We start from the raw sequence: 26,178 nt of genomic DNA, 5'->3' as shown, positions 1-26,178 counted from the left end.
CTGTAGCTTTTTATGGTAAGTTGTATTTATGATCTTTTTGTGTCTTAAAGAGAATGAATTACCTATTCCTTTTTACGATTTAAAACCACATACTGAAACAGACTTTCTTTCTAATCCGTTCCATTTTCTAATTGTATATTTTAATTTAAAAAAGTTAACATTTAATATGGGGATAGGTGTCTTGCCTGAGCTTTGAAGAGTTTTACAGCAAACACTTGGGCATAAGAAACCTTAGGGCATGCTTTGTGACATGTGCAGAGCCTACTGCGCTGGGAAAGGGAGAAAGTAGGAGAGGCTGAGTTGTTTCCATCGCCTATTGTATCCTGGCAAGTGTCAGCCTTTTGTGAGGGCTGAAAATTGAAAGGAAAAAAAATAAACTTTTTTTTTTTTTTTGTTTGCAATTCATTTAACCTAAAAAGTTGATTGTAAAGCAGATCTGTCAGCTGAATATGCTGCCCTGGATGAGGACATAATATATGAAAAGATCCATCCTCCTATTAGCCAAAACGGCCCCCAAAAAATAAATATTATGCTGTTCAGCTAATAGTGATCAAAATTTTCAGGAGGGGTGCGCTCTGCCCACCTTCTGCTGCCCTCCTCACAGTGATTGACGGGCTGTTGTGTATGATATATAGCAGTCAATCACTACTGGGAGTGCTTCCCTCATGAATACACCGGACTCATGACTATGAGTCCGTTGTATTCTTTGATCGCTTCTATTATCTAAACGGCACAATATTATTTTGTTTGCCATTTTTTTCTTACAGGAGGATGCACCCGTCACTATTCCCTTACCTAGGGAATCCTATTCAGCTGACTAATCTGCTTTACACAATAGGTTATTACATTTTAATCTGTTGGTATTTTTTTTTAAAAAAAGTGGTTCCTGGGAATCTGGTATTTGGACAGCATCTGATTTAAAGGATAGAAATCTGTCTGCATCATAGAGGTCACCCAGAACACATACCCCTCTATTGGTCCAATAGGAGGAGTCAGGATGATTATAAAGGTTCGGAGTCCAGGTTCGGATTGTGCCATGTTCTGTGTAATCCGCTAGGAGGGTTTCTGAGTTCAGGAACACAACAGGAGAACGCCACGAGCGATGCAAGTAATCCCTCCCTGTCTGAAGCCATAATTATTTTTTATGATCCGATGGATCAGAGATATAAGCAGATTCCAGACGTTTATAGGCATCTACCAGCCGCACGTCCACCCTAGAAAGACTCCCGTTTTGCTGAATGAAATTGAGGACTGAAGACATTCACGCAGATAAGCATTGAGTGTGTCCCAAAATGCAGAATGGTTATCCAAGAGGGAATTATCAGCCAGAAATATCTATGACTAGTCTGGAATCCAATCGTGGCCTCCATAAAGGGTGATCCAAAATGGAGATATCCTCCTGGGTCCTCTAGTTAAAAATTACAAATTTAAAATAAGTGTGACTAGGATAGCCAAATGATTGAACATCGCCCGAGGCAAATGGGATATCGAGTTAAGCAATGAGGATGTCTTCAGATTGCCACAAGCGTAATAAATTCTGGAAAAGGGGTTTCTTCCTGGAGTGAAGAATGTGAATTCTCGACTATTGGCATTACGTAGTCTCCACATATCATGCCAGATGATTTCCTCTAAAAACCTAGACAGGGGAGTGTCCGTGAGGATATTAACTGGAGGGTCATGTGGGTAGAACCTATCCATGGCAGGGTTCAGAGAAAGATTGAAGTCTCCTATACATATACTGGCAGTAGGATATTGTGCTGCAGTGAGCTGCTTCATATAGGACAGTTATAAGTGCTGGAGGGGGAGGTACAGTCCTAATGACAAAAGATTGACCTTTTTATCCTGGCATGAATAGATCCAAACCTGCCCTCTTTCTGCACAATGTTCAGATCTGTGTATTAGGATTGTTACTCCACGGGAGTAGGACGTGTGTATAGAGCAAGCTGACCATTGTATCCAGGATCTATGCAAAACAAAAAGTGGAGGATTGTGTAAGATGGGACTCCTGTAGACATATCAGTTATGGGTTGTGATTGCGCATTGCGCAGGATAAAGAAAGTTAATCTCCTCCTTTTACGAGCTTCTCCCAGACCCTTTACATTAACAGACAAAATATTCAATGTCCTATAACTTCCGTACTGTTTTATTAAGAGAACATGAGAACGTAAATAACAAATCAAAGAAAAATATTTAATAAAGTTGAAATGTGTACACTTGCAGGTGCATTACAGAGGAGTAACCTCCAACACTAACTGAAGGCAGTGCTAGGCGGAAAGTATTGGCACGATTGTATGTAACAGTAGTTACATGAGCAGGTTCCACAATAGTGCAAAAGGACAAACGTGGCTGTGTAATTAAAATGGGACGTGGTCTATATATAAAATAGACAATGCAACTTACAATTAAGAAATATTATACCAGCCTTACATGTTCCTTCATATAGTGTGTATCCGGCTACAAAAAAAAGGAGGAAAATACATGCATTTAAGATCACAGGCCATCGAAAACAGGGAGAGGTCCCTCATAGAAAACCATAGGGATGGTAGACTATGAGCTCTAACGATTAAAATTGGAGTTCTCACGTATGGAATTCCCCTTGTAGGGTATTCAGAACTTCTAAGGCATCAGACAAATGAGACCATTATCAAACCCTACATAGACCTCCCATAAAAGGGATCTTACTAGAAAGTAGGTTCAGAAAAAAACGTTATGAGCACGAGGACCACTCATTATGGAAACTGGACCTACAGCAATATAACAAGTAAACAATGAAACCAGGTAAGATTATGGAACATATTACTCATCCGAGCAGATAAGTCTGCTTAAGAGTAGGATCAGTAGGTTAGGCAGTACAACATATAACCAGAACAGGTATGCTAGTGCAGTAGGTGTAAAAGAAGATTCCATAAGTCAATGAAATGGAGAACATCGAAGTTGATAGTCATCTGCTTCTACTGGGGAGTTAAACTGTTTTATCCGGATGACTCTAAGACGAGCGGGGAATGACATGGAGTAGGTGATCTGTAGTTCCCGAAGACTACTCTTAACTTGAATAAAGGAGGCGGAAAAGTCTGGAGACTATAGTATAGAGGCATTTTGGTAGCTTACTAGACATCGGTGCCATCACGTCTTCCAAGTGGGAGATGCGATCCTCTGTGTCCCTTACTCTGTCTTGGGTTGTGTAGATCTTGCCTGAGGAGGTCGACATCTGTCTTAACCTCCGCAATCCTCCCAGTCAATGATGAGGTAGACTGCCGGATCACATCCAAAAGCTTGGAGGATACCTGGGGGAGAGACTCCGCTTCGGATGCTGAAGCAGGTGACTGTACAGCACGCTCAGCACCAACTTAGAGAGCGACCCGTGCAAACTCCGGATTGTCGGGTACGGTTCATTTTTGGAGTCCCGTGATGGTGACGCCGTATGCAGCTTGGGAGAGGTATGTTTGCAGTAAATATAAACCAGGTAATAGCTGAAAAACGTAACTTAACGGAGCTCCTAAAGCATGCGTCAGACTAGGTCATCCGCTAGCTATGCCCCTAATAAGTTATTTTCTGGGGTTTTTTTTTGTTTTTTTTTAGATTTTCTTTAATATGTTTAAATCACACAAAATGTATGTTATCCCAAATGTAAATAAAATTTCCGTGACCATCCACCAATTTTTGGCTCTTCTACCGGAGTTCTATCTATGTGCAAATTCTGTGTATAATGGTAAATTCACGCGTTGCAGGTTTTCAGGGCAGAAAATGTGACAATTTACAGTGCAATGCATGTTGCTTTTAAAAACTTGATTCACATGTAGTGGATTTTTACCGCAGAATTTGCAGAGAACTCTGCAAATGTGATATACTATGCATACTTCCCATCTTCTTGAAGAAGACAACCCTCTAGAAGACTCTAAAAGGCCACTTTTCAATGGGGGGGTCATCTCAAAAAAGTTTTACTCAATATGCCAGAGGCATGGCCAAAGGCTGGGTTCCCACGTGTAAACGCAGAGGAATTTCTGCACCGAAATTCTGCAGTATTTACGTAGCAGCAAAGTGAATGCGATTCATGCACACGCTGCAGAAAACATTCTGCAGTGAAAACATTCATAAATTGACCTACAGTGCCATGTCAACTTATGCTGCGTATTCATTTCTTTGCTGTTGCGCTTTTTCCCTACTCAATTCAATGGAGATGTAAAACCCACAAAATATAGCCAAGTGTTTCGACTCTTGCAGGGGAAACGCTGCAATTTTGCTGCAAAAATCACAAATGACTAAATAAACTTTTTTAATAAAAAAACAACTTCTACTTGCCCTCGGCCATTGTCATAGCGATGTTTTCTTCTGTTGTTTGGTCAGGCCGGTCTCCTGGGATTACATTTTATCCCTTGTCACTACAGCAGCCAATCACAGGCTGCAGCATTATCCCAGGAGGCCGAACTGCATGGACAAGAGATGAATGCGTCGCCATGACAATGGCCTGGGGTAAGTATAGACTTTTTTCTTTTTTTTGTTTTCGAACGCTGGTTTCCGCAGCCAAGCTTCTCCTCGAAAAACGGCGCCAAAATGTGTTGCTTTTTTTTTTTTTTCAGGCCGAATTCCCTGCAGGTTTTATAGTGGATACGCTGCGTACTTTTACGCAGCATATCTGACCCGTGTCAGTGTATGCTTTGAAATACTAAGTATTCCAAAGCATCATACAAGCGATTTAAAGAATTGCTGCTTCAAGTCCTCAAGTAAGACAAAATTAAAGTACCCCCCAAAAAAATGAAACCATTTTTTGATTACGGAATATTAGATTTCTTTAAAAATGGGTCACTGTAAAAAAAGACAAAAAAAACAATTACATATTGGGTACCAGCGCAATTGTAACGAGACGTAAGACAAACATAACTTATTAGTTATACTGCACTCTGCGTGGTGTAAAAAAAAACGCACCAAAAACTTTGGCGGAATTACAGGTTTTTCTTGCTTCCCCCTCTCAAAAAAATTATAAAAGCTAATCAGTAAATTATAAAAAATACGGCTACATTAATGGACAAATTAAAGTTCTGGATCTCAGAATGTGGCGACACAAAAATGACTTTTTTCCATAGAATAGGTTTTATTGTGCTAGGGTGTAAAAAAAATTATGCATATTTGATATGGCCACATTCATACCGACCTGCAGAATAAACGTAACATGTTCTTTTTACCACACGGCGATAAAACCCTGCAAAAGACAATGGTAGAATTGTTGTTTTTTTATTTTGCATTCCTTTCCATAAATGAATGAAAGCTAAATCAATAAATATGTACCCCAAAAATGGTGCCATTAAAAAATACATCTCGCCCCACAAAAAAAAACCAACCCTGATTTAATTTAGGGGTTAAACACCTCCCTTAAGGCCTCAAGCACACATCCGTTGCAATTTGTACGGCCGTAAATCGCGGATCAGTGAAACACGGACCGCACACGGATGGCTTCCGTTTGCGGTCCGTTTTAACGGCCCAAATGAATAGTAAGGCAGAGACCGATCTGCGGAAAACGTACAGGGGTAGGACCTGTTATATTTTTTGCGGAATGAACGCACGGAACCGTTAAAATAACGGAAGTGTGCATGGCCCCATAGAAATGAATGGGTCACTGTTCTATCCGCTAACACTAAAGTGTTCTTGAGGCCTTATGGCTTGAGATTGTGTGGGGCAGAGCTTTTTTCTAGTAACCGAACGAAGGATTTTATTTTTAACAGTAAACCGTTATTTTTCACGGCGTCCATCAGGCAGTAAAAACGACATATTCACCTTCTCCTACAGGTTGATACGATGACGGCAATACAAAATGTTTGTTTTGCCACTTTTTTTTTTTTTTTTTTTAAAAAAAGAAAACTTTGCTAAAAAAAAAATGCTTTGTGTCGCCAAATTCTGAGAGCCATAACTTCTTTTTTTTTTTATCTTTCTATCAATTTAGTGGTGTAAGGGCTTAAATTTTGCGGGGCGTGCTGTAGTTTTCACCGTTACCATTTTGGGGTACATGCGACTTTATGATCACTCTTTATTCTATTCTTTAGTAGAGCTAACGTGGCCAAAACACAGTAATTTGCATATTTTATATATATATATATATATATATATATATATATATATCTATCTCTATCATACCTCCCAACTTTTGAATTCGGAAAAGAGGGACATTTTAAGCCACGCCCCCTAACCACGCCCAATATCTCGCATCAACACATCAAATCCCGGCCAGATCCTTCTGCAAATAACAAGCGCACATTGTCACTGCGGATCTCTAGACTGTCTGGATATCACAGATATTATGGATCCGGTTATGTCGTCTTTATGTTACTTTTCCTAACTCGGGTATAACATTTGCTCATCACGGCGGCAGCAGCAGGACAAACCAAAAGGCTGAGAACAATGAAAGTCAAGAGGGAGACCCTGTGGTTGATCACTATTTAATTGACAGGTAGCAGAGTTACATGATGGAGATTTTTTTTTTCCAGTTGTGTAACTCTGCTACCGGTCAATGGAAAAATCATCCACCAGAGCCCCCATGTAGATGGCTCCACACGCAGCCCCCCTGTAGATGGCTCCACACGCAGCCCCCCTGTAGATGGCTCCACACGCAGCCCCCCTGTAGATGGCTCCACACGCAGCCCCCCTGTAGATGGCTCCACACGCAGCCCCCCTGTAGATGGCTCCACACGCAGCCCCCCTGTAGATGGCTCCACACGCAGCCCCCCTGTAGATGGCTCCACACGCAGCCCCCCTGTAGATGGCTCCACACGCAGCCCCCCTGTAGATGGCTCCACACGCAGCCCCCCTGTAGATGGCTCCACACGCAGCCCCCCTGTAGATGGCTCCACACGCAGCCTCCCTGTAGATGGCTCCACACGCAGCCTCCCCTCTGTCGATGGCTCCACACGCAGCCTCCCCTCTGTCGATGGCTCCACACGCAGCCTCCCCTCTGTCGATGGCTCCACACGCAGCCTCCCCTCTGTCGATGGCTCCACACGCAGCCTCCCCTCTGTCGATGGCTCCACACGCAGCCTCCCCTCTGTCGATGGCTCCACACGCAGCCTCCCCTCTGTCGATGGCTCCACACGCAGCCTCCCCTCTGTCGATGGCTCCACACGCAGCCTCCCCTCTGTCGATGGCTCCACACGCAGCCTCCCCTCTGTCGATGGCTCCACACGCAGCCTCCCCTCTGTCGATGGCTCCACACGCAGCCTCCCCTCTGTCGATGGCTCCACACGCAGCCTCCCCTCTGTCGATGGCTCCACACGCAGCCTCCCCTCTGTCGATGGCTCCACACGCAGCCTCCCCTCTGTCGATGGCTCCACACGCAGCCTCCCCTCTGTCGATGGCTCCACACGCAGCCTCCCCTCTGTCGATGGCTCCACACGCAGCCTCCCCTCTGTCGATGGCTCCACACGCAGCCTCCCCTCTGTCGATGGCTCCACACGCAGCCTCCCCTCTGTCGATGGCTCCACACGCAGCCTCCCCTCTGTCGATGGCTCCACACGCAGCCTCCCCCCCTGTAGATGGCTCCACACGCAGCCTCCCCCCCTGTAGATGGCTCCACACGCAGCCTCCCCCCCTGTAGATGGCTCCACACGCAGCCTCCCCCCCTGTAGATGGCTCCACACGCAGCCTCCCCCCCCCCCTGTAGATGGCTCCACACGCAGCCTCCCCCCCCTGTAGATGGCTCCACACGCAGCCTCCCCCCCCCTGTAGATGGCTCCACACGCAGCCTCCCCCCCCCTGTAGATGGCTCCACACGCAGCCTCCCCCCCTGTAGATGGCTCCACACGCAGCCTCCCCCCCTGTAGATGGCTCCACACGCAGCCTCCCCCCCTGTAGATGGCTCCACACGCAGCCTCCCCCCCCCCTGTAGATGGCTCCACACGCAGCCTCCCCCCCCCCTGTGGATGGCTCCACACGCAGCCTCCCCCCCCCCTGTGGATGGCTCCACAGGCAGCCTCCCCCCCCCCCCTGTAGATGGCTCCACACGCAGCCTCCCCTCTGTCGATGGCTCCACACGCAGCCTCCCCCCCTGTAGATGGCTCCACACGCAGCCTCCCCCCCTGTAGATGGCTCCACACGCAGCCTCCCCCCCTGTAGATGGCTCCACACGCAGCCTCCCCCCCTGTAGATGGCTCCACACGCAGCCTCCCCCCCCCTGTAGATGGCTCCACACGCAGCCTCCCCCCCCCTGTAGATGGCTCCACACGCAGCCTCCCCCCCCTGTAGATGGCTCCACACGCAGCCTCCCCCCCCCTGTAGATGGCTCCACACGCAGCCTTCCCCCCCCCCCCCCTGTAGATGGCTCCACACGCAGCCTCCCCCCCCTGTAGATGGCTCCACACGCAGCCTCCCCCCCCCTGTAGAACAATGCAATATTGTGATAGGTCAGACTCTACGGGCACGGCGATACCAGTTATGTTAACTTTTTTTTATTCTTTTTTTTAACATTGCTTTAGGGGAAAAATGGGAAAAGGCTGTTTAACTTTTAATGCTTTTTTTTGGAACATAAAAAAACCTTTAAAGGGAATGTGTTGTTAGCAAAAAATGTTTTGTTTTTTTTTAGTTAAACAATTAGTGTGTAGGTGATTAAACATTGTTCTAATTTTTTTCACGAGTCAGGAAATATTATAAAATAGATTCTAATTTATAATATTTCCCAGCACTGGTCACTAGATGGAGCAATTCCCAAAATTGCAGCATTGCATGTGGTAAAGCAACCACATTGCTTTATGCTGCAAAATTGGGAAAAAATTCCTCGCTCTAGTGAGCTCTCAGAATCCCCCCTCCTTTATCCTGGCTAGTGCCGGGAGAAACGATGGGATTGAACAGTCTAACCTCCTACACTGTGTGTCGCCATTGTTTGAGCTAACACACAGTGTAGAAGGTTTACATACAGTAGTAAACACACTGAAACACGAACATACATAGAAATCACTTACCTGCTCCTGTCGCCGCCGGTCCGTCCGCTCCGTCTGCTCCGTCTGCTGCCGCTGCTCCAAGTGCACAAGTCCGGAAGCCGCGACCGGAAGTAGTAATCTTACTGTCCGGCCGCGACTTCCGGTCCACAGGAAAATGGCGCCGGACGGCGCGCAGTTCAACTTGGACTGTGTGGGAGCGGCGCATGCGCCGTTCCCACACAGACGGCGTACACCATAGTGGATGGAACAGGCCCCGTTCGCATTTACTATGGGACTGGGGCTGCCGTACTCCATGTCTGTATGTGTCGTTAATCGACACATACAGAAATGGAGTAAAAAATGGCAGCCCCCATAGGGAAGAAAAAGTGTAAAAAAAAAAAAAAGTAAAACACAAACACACAAATACATTTTTAATAAAAGACTAAAATCAAACTGATGTTAAAAAAAAAAAATTTCGTGACACTATTCCTTTTTAACTGTTTTTTTTCCTTTTTTTTTTTATTAGTCCCCCTAGGGGACATGAACCAGCAATCATTGGATCGCTTGAATGATATACTGCAATAAAAATGTATTGCAGTATATCGTGATTCTGACAGTCTCCTTTGAAGCCATTGTTAGTCCCCCAGGCTGCCATGGCAACCATTGTCACCAGCCGATCACGTTGCGGGGGGGGGGGGGGTGGCGCGATGGCGTGTTTAATCTAACAATTTAAATGTGATTGACCGTGGCATTTAAGGTGTTAAACGGGTGGAATCAAAGTGATATTTTATTCCGCCGTTGCAGTGAGGTGTCGGCTGTATAACACAGCTGTCACCCGCTAAGTATGGAGCAAGCTCAGCCCGTGAGCCCACTCCATACTTCCCCATAATGGCTGTCATGTACTAGTGTACACAAGTGAACAGCAGTGTTTTAGATGGCACTTTGGTGACCGTCTCAGAAATGCTTTCACTTGTAAATCCGTGAACTTAGGAAGTGTGCCAAGTACTATATTAACTTGTAGGAGGGTAGATGCCAAAATATAATTAAGGAATAACCAAGGAATAAAACTCTGTTGCTCTGGTTTCTTTATTAAAAGAACAGGAGAATGGCTGTAAAGTTGCTACGAAGGGGGTTTTTCGGTTTCAGCAAATTTAATGTTTTTGTGTAATGAAAATGTATAGAATTTCCAATATACTTTATCAATTCCTCACCTTTTTCAAGATCTCTGCTTGCAGTTATTTGATGGGGGCCTTTAATTTTTTTATTCAACGAGAATAAAATTGCGTCCTGGTCATGTGATTGACACGTGCTCGGTTCGTTAACGTGCAGTTGTCAGAACTCTTGTCTTGTAACGAGCAGTGCACATGTGTGTGCATCTTATGGGCATGAACAGGTTTTTATCTGCTGGGAATAAACCATGAAGGTTCCTATTGAATGACAGTAAGCAGGGGTACAGAGCATCGGTGTTGTACCTCCTTTCTTATTGTTGCAAAACTGGTTATTTTGCAGGTGCACCATATTCCTGTAATCAAGATGTCCTGCTACCCGAAAGAAAACACGTATTGATTGTATCTAGAATATCGATCCTTAATGCTACTTGTCTGTAGATCGAATGTTAAAGGAGTTTTCCAGCAAATAAAAATTGATTGCCTATCCTCAGGATAGGCCATCAATAGCCGATGGTTCGGGGTCCGACTCCCAGGACCCCTGCTGAACCGCTGTTTTGAAGGGGCCGCAGCGCTCGAACGAGCGCTTCTTCCCTTTCATTTCTTCTTGCTCGCTGTGAATCTTCGACACGCATTTAGCGGCTATTCACAGGTATTGCAGCCTTTACTCCCATTGAAGTGAATAGGAGAAAAGGCTGTAATACCTGTGAATCTCCGCTAAATGCGTGTTGAAGATTCACAGTGAGCAAGAGGAAATGAAGGGGAAGCCGCGCCCGTACGAGTTCTACGGCCCCTTCAAAACAGCTGATCGGCGGGGGTCCCGCGAGTGAGACCCCGTCCGATCAGACCCCGACCGATCAGCTATTGATGGCCTATCCTGAGGATAGGGCATCCATTTTTATTGGCTAGAACACCCCTTGAAGATCTCGCTATAAATAGCCTGTAACGTATTGTAAAATACATATTGCTGATGGAGCATTTGGTCATCAGTGTTAGGGTATGTGCACACGCTAGCTGTCATTTACGTGTGAAAAGACAGACTGTTTTCAGGAGAAAACAGCTGCCTCGTTTCATACGTAAATGCTCCTCCTCGCATTTTGCGAGCCGTCTGAGACGCTCGTAAATCTTGAGCTGTGCTTCATTGACTTCAATGAAGAACAGCTCAAATTACGTGGCAAAGAAGTGTCTTGCACTTCTTTGCTGAGGCAGTCCATTTACGCGTCGTCGTTTGACAGCTGTCAAACGACGACGCGTAAATTACAGGTCGTCTGCACAATACGTCGGCAAACCCATTCAAATGAATGGGCAGATGTTTGCCGACGTATTGGAGCCCTATTTTCAGACGTAAAACGAGGCATAATACGCCTCGTTTACATCTGAAAATAGGTCGTGTGAACCCAGCCTCAAAGTCCCAGAGAATCCCCATAAACGAAGTAACTTCAGCATATGTTTTGCTCATGTAGTACCTTCCCACACCTAACATGTACGCTTTATCCATAATCACTGAATTCAGGTGATTCATTCAGTCCCATTGCCACAGGTATATAAAACCAAGCACCCAGCCATGCAGTCGCCTTTACAAACGTTTATGAAAGAATGGGTCGTTCCAAAGAGGGAGGTTCAGATGTGAACCAAAATGTCGCTCACTCTGTGTGGTGAAATAAAACCAACTTCTCTCCAATGACCTGAAGTCCTGGTGCTGTTGCCTTTCTCTATATTTTCTTCTACTTCTCTTCAGTCAAGGAATTGATTCATCCTTTTTTGGTGAATGTGCACATGGCCTGATTTTCAGCTATTTTTGGTGTGCTGTGTATGTCCAATTTTTCTATTCTATCTATCTATCTATCTATCTATCTATCTATCTATCTATCTATCTATCTATCTATCTATCTATCTATCTATCTATCTATCTATCTATCTATCTATCTATCTATCTATCTATCTATCTATCTATCTATCTATCTATCTATCTATCTATCTATCTACAGGGTATCAAGCTCTGAATAAGAAAGACAGAGCTCCTATGCATCCGTGAATCCTGATTACACACGGATGCAGAACACTGCTAAGGATCCGTGGCTTTGCGACCCACAAAATCACTACGGTCATGTGCTTGAGGACTTAAACTAATCTGTGTATAGCTGATATATATCTACTTTGTAATTTTCTTACTGTTAAAATGTAGTTGTTTTATCTATGCAAATTCTGTGTGAAGTTACTGCCCTGCGCTGTCTCCATTCCTGTAATCTGATGTCCACCCCCTGTTGTCAAGCAAAGTCTGTGCCTGGTTACAGAGCAGAATTGACAGGCTGCAGAAGGAGGGGGTGTCACTTCACTGCCTGTCCATACAAGTCTATGGAGACAGCAGGAGGGGGCAGAGCGAGAGAGTGAGTCCGCAAAAGGCACATTGCATACAAGTCTATGGAGAGGGGAGGGTGAGCAGGGTGAATGACACAGGCTGCTGGTAAGATTTCTATGTCACCCCAGTCCTGGATTCTCAGCTACACTGGTATGTACTGCTGTGTAATCTTCACCATTCTGCAGTTTGTATATGTATGTATGTATGTAGGAGAGAGCAGGATTCTCCTCTTCTCTTTTTGCAGAGTATAGAAGACTGATGGCAGTTAAGTTCTGCCCACTACCTCTGAGAGAGCTGAGAATTGGAGCAAGAGCCTGCAGAGGGGAAAACTGCTAAATAATGCAGAATATGAGTCATATATTAGCTAGAAATAGTGTTATTCCTCATGTACACCCATATGACCGCTTATTCTGAAAACTTAGGTACGCGTTAAAGCCCCTGATCAGACAGTAGGTTATGTCTGACTGACTCGGACTCCCATTTGACAATTCCAGTAGTCTAGAGTCTCCACTTATTACTGTGCCTAATGCAGTAGTTAAATGGAGCAGCTGACATTGGAGAAAATGAATGGCAGGCAACCACTAACCATAGGTGTTGACTTTAAATATAATTAAGACCGCAGCTAGGCACCTGAGTCTGAGAGAGAAAATTAGCAGACACATTTTTATACTCCTCGTTGGTGCCTTGTATAATTTTAATGGGAAAGGTAGAAAAGTGAGTTCTATCCTTCTATATCTGTAATAAAATGTATCTCTTTACTTACAGACCTACATAGGCAGCGTGGTTATATCTGTAAACCCTTACAGGTCATTGCCCATTTACACACCAGACAAAGTGGAAGAATACAGAAATCGCAACTTTTATGAACTGAGTCCACATATGTGAGTATTGTTTGTAACTTCATTCATCTTCGATATGTTTAAAACCGGAATTGCTTGATGCTGTATTGTCAGTGATGACTTGTGATATTATTATTTTTTGCTATAAAGAAAGCGGGAGAAGCTGCTGCCAGACACATTCTATTTACCTTGGGTGTATGGCCAGCTTTAGCAGTGTTTTACAGTCACAGGTTTCAGACTAATATCAGTATTTGAATGTATAGTTTGAGTTGGCCGGTTCCACAGAGATTTTGTTTGGTAGAACCCATATTTTATAGGTAAGGTTCGTTTTTCCGTTTTTTTTCTGTTCAGTCATAAGAATAGACAAATGAGAAAAATAAAAAAAAGGCAAGTGCCGGCCGGATCTGTCACATGAAGGACAACAATGGTGCCCGACAGAACCCATTGACTTTAATGGGTTCCGTTGTGTTTCTGTAATGGTGTCTGTCGTTTTACTGGAAAATAGCGCAAAATCCTGTACTATCCTAGCGAAAAATCCTTTTTTTTCCCCGGTATTTTTGCCTGGATTATCAATGGATGCTCCTAACGAAACCACCAATGCAGATGTGGGCTTAGACTAAATTTGATTCTCGTATTTTATCACAGAAGAAAAGTGAAAGTATTAAACCATGGGTTAGAATATCGAAATAGCTTTTTATTAATCCAACATGATGCACAGGATATGCCATAAATGTCTGATAAATGCTGGACTCCACACCAATATAGAGAAGGCGAGTGTCCTGATCTGCGGGTATGTGGACCCATTATGCCGCACCGCCGTAGAGGTGAAGCAGCTGGCCAATCAAGTACCCAATCAATACAAAGTCCAGCACAAGGGTACCTGAATAGTCCAGACAGTCACAATGGCTAGGCACAGATGGAACTTCAGACGGCAGAGGATGCCACACGTGGCGAAGGGTATCAGGCGTGGCAGATGACAGAACACGACTTCAACACTCGATAGGGCTAGGAACCAACGCAGCACAGGATACAGGAACAGGTAGTAGGGCATGGGAACAGGAAAACACTAAGGGACCATTTGCTAAGACTAACATGGGAATTACGAACAGGCTCAGGCAGGGAGTGAAAGGGCAGAGCCCCTTTTATAGTCCAGAGTGATTAGGGCTAAATTGTAATATAATTTATGTGCGCGCGCTGGTCCTCTAAGGCCGGGCACGAGCATGCACGCACACCCTACGGGACACAGTCGAGCGTAGCGGAAGTGAGTGCTGGCGTCTCCCAGGAAGGAGATGCCGGCCAGCACTCAGAGATCCATGGCCCCGGCCGCCAAGATGTGAGTAGGAACGGCGGGCCTTGGACACTACAGCGAGTCCCTAGACTTTGTCCTTCCTGGTGAGGGGGCCACTCACTGTCGATTGCAGGTTATTCAGTCCAACAATTGCCTCGAGTGTGAACTGATCTCAGAGAAAATTGGCAACAGATGTTGCATATCCGACTAATTGCAGTGAAAACTTTTTCATTATGGAGATAATAGTATTTTCTGTCTCTCTGGAGATTTACGTAGGCTGAGTTTACACATTGCATATAAAAAAAACTAACGGAAACAGCCTTTTACAAACACTATAGAAATAGCCATCAAGTTCACTAATAATAGTACTCTTTATATAGCGCCAACATTTTCCATTTTTTAACACTGGAAATGCTGCAACAACCCTATTCCCGTACAAACACCGTAAAGTGTACTTGGAACCTCAAAGATCATTGGAAAACTTTGAGACAACGAAAAAGGATGGACACACTTTGGGCGCAGACCCCAGATAGATTGAAGCAGGACTTCACAGATTCTTATTCAGTCGACTTCAGTTTACTAGGTCTGATAGAAAGCAACACGTTTCGGGGGTTTCAAAGACCCCTTTCTCAAGGTACAGATACAAAACGATTGGTCATAGAAATTCATCTGCATTAAAACATACATACATTTTTTGGGGGGAGGTTCTAGGCAGAATGGACACATCAAATCTTGATAAATACATTCAGCACATAAAACACAAATGTAAATAAAACATTTGTGCCCCGATTATGGATTAAAAATATACCTTTGGCATATATCATTAAGAGTTATTTGTGTATTAGAGCAATATTCCGTGTCAGACAGCACCTGGATCGGCTAGGTTTCTATTTGGCTTGTAACTGTGGCACCAGTCAGCTATCAGAGCGGTGTGGATATCTACAACTGTTTAGGCCTCGTTCACATCTGCGCCTCGTTCACATCTGCGCCATAGCTTTCCGTTTCCATCACAATTGATTTAAATGGTGACGGATCTGGTGCCAATGGTTTCCGCTTGTCTCCGTTGTGCAAGGGTTCCGTAGTTTTGACGGAATCTATAGCGTTGTCCACTACTTATAACACACAAAAAAATGCATGTTACATTTGAATAACGCTGGTGTTTTTAAAAGCGTTTTTTGATTCAGCTTAATTGCCAGAAAAAAATCTGTGTGTGACGGAGGCCTTAAGCCCAATATTTCCTGTTACTGCTGTATGTTTAGATATAGATCAATATATATGTATCAAGTAGTATGGAAAGAAGTATCTATCTGTACTGTTTACTTTTGTTACTGCATGCACATATAACTGTAGCTGCTGCTGTCTCCCAGTCATTTCTGGAATGTAAGCACTTGACATTCAGTTATTGCAGCATCTGAGTAGAGCATTGGCCTTTCGGACAGTGGCCCGAAGCCACACGCGCTGGATTGTGTAACCACTAGCAGAATGTGACATGCTGCTCCTAAATTATTCCAATTCAGCATATTCACGTTCTTTTTTTAATAGTTTATTACAATGCTCTATGCACCAAAAAAATAGATTGAGATCTGTGACACAAGGAGGCATTGTCCCTGTGAAATACAAGCCTTTGCCTACATTCAAGCTACAAGATTGAGTTTGAAATACAAGAAATATGTTACAAAGTTTGTGTATTAATACATTTTCATTAAATACTTTTAATTTTATATGAAAAAGTGCAGACCTACTTATGTAAACAATATGAAGGTCCCTGACCTCTGGGACCCCCATACAATCCAGAAAATGAATGGGCCACAGCGCTTATTTAGAACTGCAGCCCCTTTACTGGTTTCATTTGCCACCAGCTGTGCAGGTAACCGCAGCATGGTCCCAATCAAGGAGCGCTGCTGCGCAGGTAAATCTTAGAAGGGAACGATTGCTAAATCATTGCTGCGGCCGCTTCATTCTCAGGATTGGTGGGGATACGAAGAGTCAGACCCCCACTGGTCATATAGTGATGGCATATCCTAGGGATCTAAAAATAATTGCAGATACCTTACTAATCATCTTGAGTAAAGGGGGTTTTACACGGGACGATTATCGTGCAGACGAGTGTTAGTATAATTTTTATATATTTATATATTTTTTTTTCTGGTAAGCTAAAATCTGCAGGAAGTTCTGTTGGCTTAGTATGTACCTATCAAAAAAAATAAAAAATCTTGACACATACCTGTGACCATATGAAAACTAATCTAAAAAGAAAAACATTGAAGACAGAGAAGGAAGTGCAAAGAAAAAGTAGAATAGCTGATACAGTACCAGTTAGGTTCAAACTATAAGTTGTGAGAATGCAAAAACTTCTGTTTATTGCTATTGGAAGGAAAGCAGGTGTTACTGCCAGGGCCGACCTTAGGGGTGTGCGACCTGTGCCTTCGCACAGGGCGCATCACTCCAGCAAGTGGAAGGGGGCGCTGCGCTGGCTCCCTTCCCCTACTTCCCCTACTCGCTAGCGGCGACACCGGGCTTGAGGGTGGTGGCGCCACTAGCAGCCGCTGCGGCTGCTACAGTGTTCGCGACGGCACTATAGCGGAGCAGGGAAGGATCTCCCTGCTCTGCTATCTACTAGCGCCACTGTAGCTCCCTGAAGGAGCGGAATCCCTGTGTGGCCGGGGATTCTGCTCCTGGAGCGCTCCGCTTGATGTCTCTGTCCATATGTGGACAGTGACATCAGGGGAAACTCCTGAAGTGGAATCCCCATCCACAGCATTGCAATGTATAAATCTTTATTGATTACAAATTAAAAAGACTAGTCCAAACGGCTTAAAAAATGCAAAGAACGACATTCTCAAAAATAGTACATTATAAGAAAACCCCATAAAGCTTACTAATGAGCAAACATATAGTATATCTGACATGGGCAACTAGGTATAAAAAAAAAAGGCCAAAAGTTTCTCATTAGTAAGCTTTATGGGGATTTCCTATAATGTACTATTTTTGAGAATGTCGTTGTTTGCTTTTTTTTTTTAAGCTGTTTGGACTCATGTCTCTTTAATTTGTAATCAATAAAGATTTATATATTTTTTTATATTGGCATTATCTACTGCAAATAACAGAGCAAGCTTGCTAGGCTGTTTCCATTACTGTATAAATCCCAGGAGGCAGGTATTCAATAAGCCTAGAAATTTGTCCTAAGTGCCTAATTTCTTGGTATGTTTTCTATTGAGGTCTCTAAATGTTCTTCTAAACTGGGAAACTGCAAAACGTCACACTGTCTCCTGGAGAAGTCTAACTGGCTACTTAAAGCGTACCGATCAGTCCAAAAATCAGGAAGCCGCAGTTGTATAATAAATACACTATAGCCAATAATTGTGCCCCTTACGTGTTTATTGGGGTCTTTTTCCATCCCTATACCAGCCTCTTAAAAATGCATGTTTTCTCTCCCCGTGCCTGCTAAGTGGGCACTCTTGTAGTGCTTTGTACTCTGAGCCTGGCAGATGTTTTTCCACTTCTGTTCCCCCTCCCCTTTTAACAGCATGCAGTCTGTCAGAGAGAGAGAGAAAAACTGCAGCTTCACCCCTCCTCCCTGCCTTCTAATTACTGTGAATTTTGGTGACTTATAATTTGTAGGTAACCTGCAGGCTACTGGAAGATGCCACGTCCCTCCATATAAGATATATTACAAAGTTCCATAAATCCACGCTTACTATTTATTAAAATAGATGTAACTTTAAGGGCCAGTTCACACTGAGTTTTTTTTGACACGGAAACCGCGCCAAAAATGCCTCCCATTGATTTCAATGGGAGGCAGAATCGTTTTTTTCCCGCGAGCGGAAAAACCGGCTTACGGGAAAAAGAAGGGACATGCCCTATCTTCGGGCGTTTACGCTTCTGACCTCCCATTGACATCACTGGGAGGCAGAGAAAGCGTATTTAGCTGCATTTTAAGCTCGCGGCGCTCAATGGCCGCAGGCGAAAAACCCTGCGAAAATCGGCGTGCAGGCAGAGGAAAATCGGGCTCAAAATCCCAAACTGAATTTTCAGGCAGGTTTTCCTCCTGCAAAAAACTCTGTGTAAACCCAGCCTAAGGCTATGTTCACACGGAGTATTTTGGGGAAGGAATATCTGCCTCAAAATTACGTTTGGAACTTTGAGGCAGATATTCCTCTCCCTGCACGCCGATTTTCGCGGCAATTATCGCGCCGTTTTTCGCCCGCGGCCATTGAGCTTTCTCCTGCCTCCCATTGAAGTCAATGGGAGGTCGGAGGCGGAAGCGCCCGAAGATAGGGCATGTCGCTTCTTTTTCCCGCGAGGCAGTTTTACTGCTCGCGGGAAAAAGACGCCGACGCCTCCCATTGAAATCAGTGGGAGGCGTTCTCGGGCCGTTTCTGCCGAGTTTTGCGACGCGGTTTCCGCGTCAAAAAACTCTGCAAAATACCCCGTGTGAACATAGCCTTACAGTAGGTGCACGGGAAGTCTATTTTGTTCAACCCTGTCCTCGCTTTAACTCCTTAACGCCGAAGGACGGATATATCCGTCCTCAGCAGCTGCTAGTTCGCGCAGGAGGACGGATATATCCGTCCTGTGATCGCGCGGGTACTGACAGCGTACCCATGCGATCAGCGGCAGGAGCACGGCTGTTATACTCAGCCTGGCTCCTGCTGCAACTGCCGGAATCGAAGCACGCTCCGATTCCGGCAGTTTAACCCATTAAATGCCGCTGTCAATAGTGACAGCGGCATCTAATGTGTTTGACAGAGGGAGGGAGCTCCCTCTGTCACCCGATCGGCGCCCCCGCAAACAAATCGCGGGTCGCCGTCGGGTTTCCATGACAGCCGGGGGTCTAACAAAGACCCCCAGGTCTGTCTTCAGCATCTGCCTGTTAGGCGATGCCAGAGGCATGACCTAATAGGTTGCCTGTCAGTTTTACACTGACAGGCAATAATGCTTCGGTATACTAAGTATACCAAAGCATTATATATGCGATCAACAGATCGCATAGTGAAGTTCCCTGATGGGACTTAAAAAAAAAATGACAATCAGTTAAATAAAGTTTGTGAAAAAAAAAAAAAAAAAAATTACAGTCAAAGTCAAATAAAACTACTTTTTTGGCCCAAAAAGTGGTTTTATTTAGTAAAACTGTCAAAACAAATCACACATACACATATATGGTATCCCCGCGATCGTAACAACTTGACCAATAAAATGAACACATTAATTAAACCGCCGGATGAACGGCGTCCAAAGAAAACGCAAAAAACAACGGCAAAATTTTCTCTTTTCTCCCATTCCCCCCCAAAAAAATAAAATAAAAGTTAATCTATAAGTCCTATGTACCCCAAAATAGTACTAATGAAAACTACACATTGTCCCGCAAAAATCAAGCCCACATACCGCCACATTGACGGAAAAATAAAAACGTTACGGCTCTTGGAATGCGGCGATGCAAAAACAAGTAATTTTTTTCTAAAAGGGTTTTTATTGTGCAAACGTAGAAAAAACATATAAAACCTTTACATATTTGGTATCCCCATAATCGTGCCGACCCATAGAATAAAGTTAACATGTTATTTACGCTGCATAGTAAACGGCGTAAATTTATAACGTGAAAATTAATGCTGGAATAGCTGCTTATTTTCAATTCTCTCCTAAAATAAAGTTAATAAAAGTTAATCAATACATTATAAGCATCTAAAAATGGTACAATTACAAAATACAACTCGTCCCGCAAAAAACAAGCCCTTATACGGCTATGTCGACGGAATAAAAAAAAAGTTACGACTCTTGGAATGCGACCGTGAAAAAACAAGAAATAATCCTTGGTCATTAACGTGCAAAATGGCCCGGTCATTAAGGGGTTAAAGGACAGTCATTAGTGTGTTTTTCCAAAGGATATGTTATGTTACTGTTAATATCTTGTGCTGTTATGGTAATGAAGTAATGTCAGAGGGATTATCCTCAAGGCAAGCAAGGAATGAGATACTAGAACATATGTTAAGAAAATTGCCAAATATTTTCCAGGTGATGTGATAAGGATTCTGTTTACTTCATAATTCATCAATTTGTAATTTGGCTTTCTTTTCTCTTCTCGCTTCTCATACATTTTGAGTGGTAAAGCCGTGCCATCTAAAAATTGTATTGTGCTGTAAGTACTAACACTGGCTTTTATTTCTAGCAGGTGCTTAGGAGGAAATAAAAAGAAAAAAAAAACAGCAGTTGGGGAATAGCATAACTTTGTAGCAAGCAAACAGGTTGACACATAACTAATTGGTAACTGGCTTTACACAGATGAGCAAACATAATCTTTAGCCTCAGGATGAAAATAAATATCCCGTACATTATCAGCCAGACGTTCAAATGGTTTAACTGATGGTACACCTAGAGATTCTGTAATTGTCCAGTCTCCTCAATCACTATCATGCCTCATGTTGGTCAGGGGGGCCATACACAAGTATATCCCACTGCTAATGGGCAGTCATCCATCAATAATTACAATTACACGCTGCAATACATGGAGGTAATCACATAGTAACAAGTTCCTTCTTTGCATAGAGACCACAGACTAAATGCCCTTTTAGACGGGCCAATTATCGGGCAAACGAGCATTAACAGAACGCCTCGTTCCCTGTCATTGCCCTGTGTAAACGGGGCAAGTATGAGCCGGTGAACAAGCAAACCCTTGATAGAATTGAGCGCTCATCCCCATACATAGCTCCTTGTGACAGAAGCAAACGAGCGCCGTTCATCAAGCGGTCTTGTTGATCGGCGCTCCTTTACACGGCCCACGTGGGGCTGTGTAAGAGGACCTGAATACATATACCTAATAAATGTTGTGAATGTTTCATATATAAATACCGTATGTACTTCATTGCCAGCAAATATCTAGGAAATAAAGGTGTAACAAGCAAAGGGGTAGCTTGAAAGTCTTGGGGTCCCAATGAAAAATCTGCAACAGGGCCCCTAACTATCAATCGTTATTTAAAGTACTGGTCTCCTTTTATGGGACAGAGGTAACTTTTGGGCACCCTCAGACTCCAGGGCCCTGGTGTGACCGCAAACCTATGCACCCTTTGTAGTTCCGCTCCCCTAGTGCAGTAATGAAAGATCACTGAGCATTAAAACGAGCCCAGTAAGCACGTGCACCCATCAAGTTGCTCTGTCACATCCTACGCTACTCCAGCCTTCATACAAGAAAAGGTATACGAACGTATACCAGCTTGACAGAGACCAAAAGGACACTCTGTCGGGCTAATGGAGCCCTATGAACACATTTATGCTGTACATTTGGAGCTTTCTCGACATACACAATAATCATAGGGCACAAATGCTATGTGAAGGGTGCCTTATAATGTCTCAATTATCGTTCTGATTTTGAACGATCCTGACTGATCGTAATGATGATTACCATGTGTAATAGCACACAATTATTGTTTAGTATTGATTTAAAACTATTCAAACATAAAAATCAGTTGTACATTGTCACTACGAGTGAACTTGCTTTAGAAAATGACGTAATATGTATGATAATTGTAATAATGCAAATGTCCATCAAATGCTTGTAATGATTTGATTTTTATCTTTTTTAACCACGGTCATCGGTGGTTTGAGCAATTGTAACCTGTAAATGGGCATTTAATCTGTTTCTCTGTTCTTATTTCAAGCATACCTCAAGCCAAAAGTAAAACTTGGCTGTTCTGAATCTTTAGATCCAGTCCCTGTGTGCAGTATTTATCCTGTTAGCTGTTTTGTGGGAGACAAGTTCTTCAGCCTGTGGGACAGTAATGAGCTGTGTGACAACTATCAATGCCAGCCACGTCGACTCATTGGAATATTTTTTCTGCCACTGAGAGACCCCCCCCGTCTTAAATCTCAAATGATTATTCGTATTGTCCACCATGATGTATCTGGCAGACCAGTGCCTTCACTCTGGTACTTATAGCTGGTGAGGTTTTCGGACACGTAATATTACATTTGCAGATAACGCACTGTGATGTCACAGTGGATCAGTTTATGCCTCGCTCCATTGATTGACCTCATAGCAGACTCTCAAGCTTCACGTCTCCCCTCCTCCCTTATCTAGCACAATATTCCCCTCGCAGCTGTCAGCTGTGTGAGTACACAGGGGCGTACATACTATATAGGCAAACCATGCAGATTCTTTGGGACCCTTGTAGAGAGGTGGCCCAGTCCTGGTTGGTCTCATCCTCTTTGCTACTGGGTGGACGGAATCTGTGCAGAACTCTCCAGAGGAACTGCATTGTTAGCAGGCGAGGCGAAATGGCCTGTAAGGAAGGGGCCCGAGGTGGTATGGGGCCCAGGTAGGATAGCCATGGAAAAGATGGTATGGAGACCAGTAGTAGTGACAAAACAAAGTCTATTCAGACCGATATAACTTCATACTAGAGCGAGTGCGTCTACCCCAAATTTGCAGCATAAAGCAATGAGGTTGCTTTACCACATTAACCATTCTGCAATTTTGGGAACTGCTCCCTCTAGTGACCAGCACATGGAAATGTTATAAATTAGAATCTAATTTTATAATATTTCCTGACTTGTGAAAAAATTAAAAAAATTAATGTGTAATTACTTAAATAATAATTGTTTAACGAAAAAAAATATTTCTAGCGACACATTCCCTTTAAATATATACAAAAAGAACAAGGAGACGTACTACTTATTGTTGAAAGAAAATAAATATAAATTTTTATTACACATCATAGAAATAAACCGCATAAAATACAAATGAGAGCTCAACAAGAATTGCTGTAATTAGGGTACAAAAAAACGGACAGATATTGAAGTATCACAAAAGTGCATTTGTTACACATATATCAGTGTAGATTACCCATAAAGACAGTGTTGGATAACCATAAGAACTAGTGCATGACCACTAGTTGTAGGGCCCACAGTATAATAAGTTGTCGAAAAAAGACGGTCTACAAAAAGAGGGGCACAAAACGTATAGCTGTGAATACTGCATCAAAAAGGAGAAACCAGCCAGCATGCATCCAACGCGGCTGCTGCTAAACACACGGTCACTATCTAGAGCAACGAAGGCCACCAATAATGATATGCAGCGGAAGTAAATCCAAGTAGGTATCTAAAGCGAGTATCTTACTTGCATGAGAGAGGTCCTATTGCAGGACTGAAATGTTGCATTGTCTGATATTGCCTGAATAAACTACAATTCTTTTATCACCTATTTGGGTGCTGCAAGATCTTCTTTTGAATATTTTTTTTTATATAGTCCAAGGATCAGGACTACTTGCTGGGCACCCTGACATTTATTATCCTGTTGTGCTGCTGCTCTACTTTTTTTTTTACGTGTGTGTGTGTGTGTGTGTGTGTGTTATATATATTTAACCCCGGCTTGATATGAGGCTCCAATTTTATCTGTACAGAATATTCGTATCATATGGGTTGTGTATTAAAAGGCATAATGTATCCCCTATTGTAGTAGAATGAAGAATACCTAATCCATGTAGTTTCTATGGCCCTGGAACCGGTCCAGTGCCAGGTATAAAGATGAGAGTTCCCAGAATGCCAAAAGCTGAGCAAACTTTGTGCAGATATTGAGTCAGCAAGGAATGCTGGGAATTTTGTCTCTAAAGCCAGCATAGTTGTGACTGCAGCTACATACTATAATGCAGGATCGGTACAGGATAAGCAAAGCATTTTCAACATTACTCCACTTTCTTTTGAATATTAATTATATACAGTATGTAAAATGGTGTTTTAAGATAAAAAATAAAATAGTCTCTAAGGTCTACTTCTCATCAACTTCCCAGTGAATACATTGTAGATTTTTTTCTTCCTCCCTCCCCCTTTTTCTATTGCTAGATCCTGTTTCATGGACTTAGTTTTATTTTCCCTTGGAGTTTGAACATCTGGCTTTAGTTTTTATAAAGCCCTTGAGAATCTGTAACTGAAATAGACCCTTGCTCTCTTTCCCACAAACTTAAAAACATGGAAGACTGTAGTAATACTGGTTTTGTGGTATGTGACTTACACTGTGCATTCAGTGAATTCCAGTGCAGGAAGGGGTTAATGACCTTCCTCGTTTATTATTCTTTGTGATACAGAACCAAGAGGGGTGGTCAACACTGGATTTTATTTATTGCAACAAAGTTAATTTATTACGCAAGTGCATACCTCCCAACCGTCCCGGATTCAGCAGGACAGTCCCGGATTCCGGGCGGTGTCCCGCTTTCCCGTGCGTCCGTGGGTATGTCCGGTGTCAACTGTATCTTCATCCGCAGTTACAGTTGATCCTAATGCTGAAGCAGGGAACAGTCAATACCCTGCAGCAGCATTAGTACAGAGTACTCCCCGGGCACGGCGATATGCTGGCACGCGTCTGGACAGAACTTGACTATCGCCTAGACATCGGCCGTGTCACCGATGGAAATCACTTTGAACTTTTGTAGTGTATAGATAAAACTTGGATGGTGTGTCTTTTCATGTTAATAAATTTGTGTTCTGATCTCGCGCTTATGAATACCGAGGCTCTAATTTTGCATCATCGTTTTTGAATCACCCGGTCTATTACAAAACAGTATGATTTCCTATTTTATAAATTAATTAATTAAAAAAATAATATCCAGACAGCCCCTTAACGCACCTTGACGTAAGTGCACATCAAGGTGCAGGGGGAGAAGTATGGAGCAAGCTCCATACACTGCAGGTGTCCGCTGTGTTTTTGCAGCTGACACCCGACACTAACAGCCAGGTGTTCCTGGGCGTTTAACCCCTCAAATGCTGCAGTCAATCGCGACCGCAGCATCTGAGGCGTTAAAAAGAGGGGACGGCCCCCTCTGACAGCTCAGCGGTGCCCCCGCAACGTGATAGTGAGGGGTCGATGGTTGTCATGGCAGCCTAGGGGCCTAATGAAGGTCTCCAGAACTGCTTTCCCTCTGCTTCTGTTAAGTGGCAGGATTTAACAGTAATCGATAAAAATGACTATACACTGCACTACATTAGTATTGCAGTGTATTGTACCAGCGATCCAACGATAGCTGGTTCAAGTCCCCTAGGGGGACTAATAGAATGTGTGTAAAAAAAAAAAAAAAACTTACGTTTTTAGTATTGAAAAGAAATGTAAAGATCCTAAAACACCCCTTTTCCAATCTTTCCTCTGAAGTAATGTAATAAATAAACAAAATTGGTATCGCTAAAAGACCGAGCGATTACAATATGCGGTGAACGCCATAAGAATCCAAAAAATATGAAACACCAGAATCGCTGTTTTTTGGTCAACTTATGTAATGTAATATAAGGTGATCAAAAAGTTGTATGTACTAAAAAGTGGTACTAATAAAAACCACCGCTCGTACCCCAAAAAATAAGCCCTCATACCGCTCAATCGCAAAATAAATATATGCCTTTCAGAATATGGAAAAAGACACTATTTTTTCTAACAAATAGTTTTTTTCTTAGTAAAAGGAGTAAAACATTAAAAAAACCTATATAAATCTGGTATCGGCGTAATCGTATTGACCAGCAAAATAAAGTGATTTTGTCGTTTTTACCGCATGTTTTAAGACATAAAAATGAAACCCGAAAGAAAATGGAGGAAACCATTTTTCCCAATTCCACCCCACATAAAAAAAAAAAAACAGTTTCCTAGTACACTATATGG

General features: G+C 43.3%; 1 protein-coding gene across 2 annotated transcripts in view; it reads left to right on the top strand.

Moving 5' to 3' along the window:
* Window positions 1-26,178, top strand: part of MYO1B (myosin IB) — a 376,700-nt gene that overhangs the window by 34,996 nt on the left and 315,526 nt on the right. For both annotated transcript variants that reach the window (XM_075829974.1, XM_075829973.1), the window contains exon 3: window positions 13,188-13,303. In XM_075829974.1, coding sequence (XP_075686089.1) covers window positions 13,188-13,303 — 116 coding nt within the window. The remainder of the gene's footprint in view (window positions 1-13,187; window positions 13,304-26,178) is intronic.

Source organism: Rhinoderma darwinii, chromosome 6, assembly GCF_050947455.1.
Source record: "Rhinoderma darwinii isolate aRhiDar2 chromosome 6, aRhiDar2.hap1, whole genome shotgun sequence".
NCBI classification, from domain to species: Eukaryota; Metazoa; Chordata; class Amphibia; order Anura; family Rhinodermatidae; genus Rhinoderma; species Rhinoderma darwinii.
This window is presented reverse-complemented; position numbering and strand designations above follow the sequence as displayed.